This window comes from Punica granatum, chromosome 5, assembly GCF_007655135.1.
Source record: "Punica granatum isolate Tunisia-2019 chromosome 5, ASM765513v2, whole genome shotgun sequence".
In the NCBI taxonomy this organism is placed as follows: Eukaryota; Viridiplantae; Streptophyta; class Magnoliopsida; order Myrtales; family Lythraceae; genus Punica; species Punica granatum.
The window spans coordinates 18,197,718-18,201,070 of NC_045131.1; the positions used below are offsets into that span (position 1 = coordinate 18,197,718).

The 3,353-nt window shown below is 43.9% G+C and overlaps 1 protein-coding gene across 1 annotated transcript; it reads left to right on the forward strand.

Moving 5' to 3' along the window:
- Positions 1–2,437: 2,437 nt before the first annotated feature.
- LOC116209044 (uncharacterized mitochondrial protein AtMg00860-like) lies at positions 2,438–3,000 on the forward strand. Its single transcript, XM_031542609.1, has 2 exons — positions 2,438–2,448; positions 2,568–3,000. The coding sequence occupies exons 1-2, from the start codon at positions 2,438–2,440 to the stop codon at positions 2,998–3,000; spliced, it is 444 nt and encodes a 147-aa protein (XP_031398469.1).
- Positions 3,001–3,353: the final 353 nt, after the last annotated feature.

Here is a 3,353-nt window from a genome sequence, read left to right on the forward strand (position 1 = left end):
GTTTTGAGTGGCATCTTGCTGAGTGTAAACACGTGAGGGAGCGCGTGAGGATCCTATAATTGCATATTTTATCATGTCACAGGAAAATAGTGGGGACGACAAAGGGCCTGATCTGAACATGACGTTACGAGCCATGCAACAACAGTTTGAGCGCATGAACATGGTTTTCGGTGAATTCCGAGAAAGGTTGGATTGGCAAGACGAACGGTTGGAACAGCTTCAACTTGTGCCCGTGCCACGGATTAGGAGACCCCACCGACAACCATCCGTTGATATTTTTGATGAAGAAGCATATGATGAAGAAGAGGAAGTGGCCTCCGATTCCACTTGGGGGAGAGGTAGAGGAAGAGGAGGCAGACAAAGGCATTTCGTTCGTAGGGAGCACCGGAGAAGAGATGCCGTGGACCATAACACAGGTTCGATTAAGCTGATCATACCTCCATTCCAAGGTAAAAACGACCCCGATGTTTACATTGAATGGGAGAGGAAGGTTGAGCTTGTGTTTCATTGTCATAATTATTCAGAGGAAAAGAAAGTTAAATTGGCTGCAGTTGCTTTCACCGATTATGCCATTGTTTGGTGGGACCAATTAACTGTGAGTAGACGCAGGAATCGTGAGCCTCATATTGATACTTGGGAGGAAATGAAAGCAGTTATGAGAAAAAGGTTTGTTCCTGCCCATTATTATCGGGACTTGCACTTGAAGTTGCAAAGTTTGAAGCAAGGTTCCAAGTCGGTGGAGGATTATTACAAGGAGATGGAAATAGCCATGATACGTGGTAATGTTGAGGAGGACCGAGAAGCAACCATGGCTCGATTCATCTGTGGCCTTAATCGGGAGATTGCCAATGTAGTTGAGCTGCAACATTACGTGGAGATTGACGACGTGGTACACATGGCCATGAAGGTTGAGAGGCAGCTCAAGAGAGGGGGCTGAACATCTTCAAAGGTAGAAGCTTCTGGTTCAGTGTCTTGGAGATCGAAGTGGGGTTCTTCTACGAAACCGGACGAGAAGACTGATTATAAGCCAAAGGGAGACACCTACAAGACCCAAGCCAACAACAAGGATAAGGGTAAAACTTTTTCTAAACTTCAAAGAAATCGTGATATCAAATGTTTTCGTTGTTTGGGCTCGGGTCACATTGCTTCCCAATGTCCAAACAAGCGGACCATGATTATGATGGAGAGTGGGGATATCGAGACTGAAGAAGAAGAAGACAGTGATTCCATGCATCCACTCGAAGATGCTAGTGACGTCGAGCATGCGGTTGAAGGTCAAGCCTTAGTTATCATGCGAGCCCTACATGTTCAAGCTAGAGAGGATGGTGATGAGGTGCAAAGGGAGAATATCTTCTACACTCGTTGCCTTGTGAAGGATCGTGTGTGTGGGTTGATTATTGACGGAGGAAGTTGCGTGAATGTGGCCAGCAAGTTGATGGTAGACAAGCTCGGTTTGCATACCCAAAAACATCCCAAGCCGTACAAACTCCAGTGGCTGAATGAATGCGGTGAAGTGAAGGTAAATAAACAGGTTCTTGTGTCCTTCTGTATTGGAAAGTACCGGGATAAGGTTCTTTGTGATGTTGTACCATATGTTGCTAGCCATATGTTGCTGGGGAGACCGTGGCAGTTCGACAAGAGAGTGATACATGATGGGCATAGGAACCGATATTCATTTGTAAAGGACGGGAAGAAAGTAACACTTGCACCCTTGACACCGACTCAAGTGTTTGAGGATCAGATTCGAATTAAAAGGTCTCTTAGTGAGAAGAGTGAGAAAGTGGCTGAAAAACAAAAAGAGAAAGAGAGTGATCTTGAGAGAAAAGAAAGTGGGGAGATTGTGAAAAACAAGAGTGAAAAGATGGAGAGTTCAGAAAAAAGGGTGCTTATAAGGCTAATAGACCGATGATCTTGTTATTGTACAAGGAGGTCAATCTTTCTATTTCTGACCTTGACTCTACTTTGCCTAGTGTTGCTATTTCTCTCTTGCAGGAATTCGAAGATGTCTTTCCTGAAGAAATGCCGCAGGGACTACCACCAATAAGAGGGATTGAGCATCGGATTGATCTTATTCCAGGAGCTCCTATTCCAAATCGACCAGCCTATCGAAGTAGTCCGGAAGAGGCTAAAGAACTTCAGAGGCAAGTTGAGGAGCTATTGGCCAAAGGACATGTTCGAGAAAGTATGAGCCCATGCACTGTTCCTGTTCTGCTCGTTCCAAAGAAAGACGGGACTTGGAGAATGTGTGTCGATTGTAGAGCTGTAAACAAGATCATGGTAAAATATCGACATCCCATTCCTCGATTAGATGACATGTTTGATGAATTGCACGGTTCCGTTATATTTTCTAAGATTGATTTGAAGAGTGGGTACCACCAGATTCGAATGAAAGAAGGTGATGAATGGAAAACAGCTTTTAAAACCAAGCATGGATTGAATGAGTGGACGGTAATGCCATTTGGTTTAACTAATGCACCCAGTACTTTTATGCGTCTTATGAATCATGTTTTGCGTGCTTACATTGGGAAATTTGTGGTTGTCTATTTTGATGACATCCTGATATATAGCAAGAGTTTGGATGACCATGTTGAACATTTGAGAAGTGTCCTTGAGTCATTAAGACGTGAGAAGCTGTATGCTAATCTCAAGAAGTGTAGCTTTTGCTTGGATAGAGTTGTTTTTCTTGGTTTCGTTGTTAGTTCCAGGGGTGTGGAGGTCGATGAAAAGAAGGTAAGGGCAATCAAGGATTGGCCTACACCTACCACTATCGCTGAAGTGAGGAGTTTCCACGGCTTAGCGGGATTCTATCGAAGGTTCGTGCCGAACTTCAGTACCGTTGCTGCTTCTTTGACAGAAATCATCAAGAAGGATGTTGGGTTCAAGTGGGAAGAAGAGCAAGAGAAGGCTTTCAATACATTAAAAGAAAAGCTAAGTTCAGCTCCATTGCTACTTATACCAGATATCTCTAAACCTTTTGAAATCGAATGTGATGCTTCTTGAATTGGTGTAGGTGCTGTACTTATGCAAGACCGGAGGCCCATTGCCTATTTCAGTGAGAAGCTTAAAGGGGCTGCTTTGAACTAGTCTACCTACGATAAGGAGTTATATGCGTTGGTGAGAGCACTGGAAACGTGGTAGCACTACTTGTGGTCTAAGGAGTTCATCATTTGATAGGCTCACGAACTAGAACTTGATAAGAACGAAGGGTAGAGGGTAGAACCAACAAAACTCACTCGATAAGATGACTCGCCACGAGTAAGAAAAGTCGGGTTGATTCGCCACGCTCATGGATGAACGATAAGAATCGGGGTTTTCGCCACTAAACAAAGGACTTGTTTAGATAAGAAAAATAA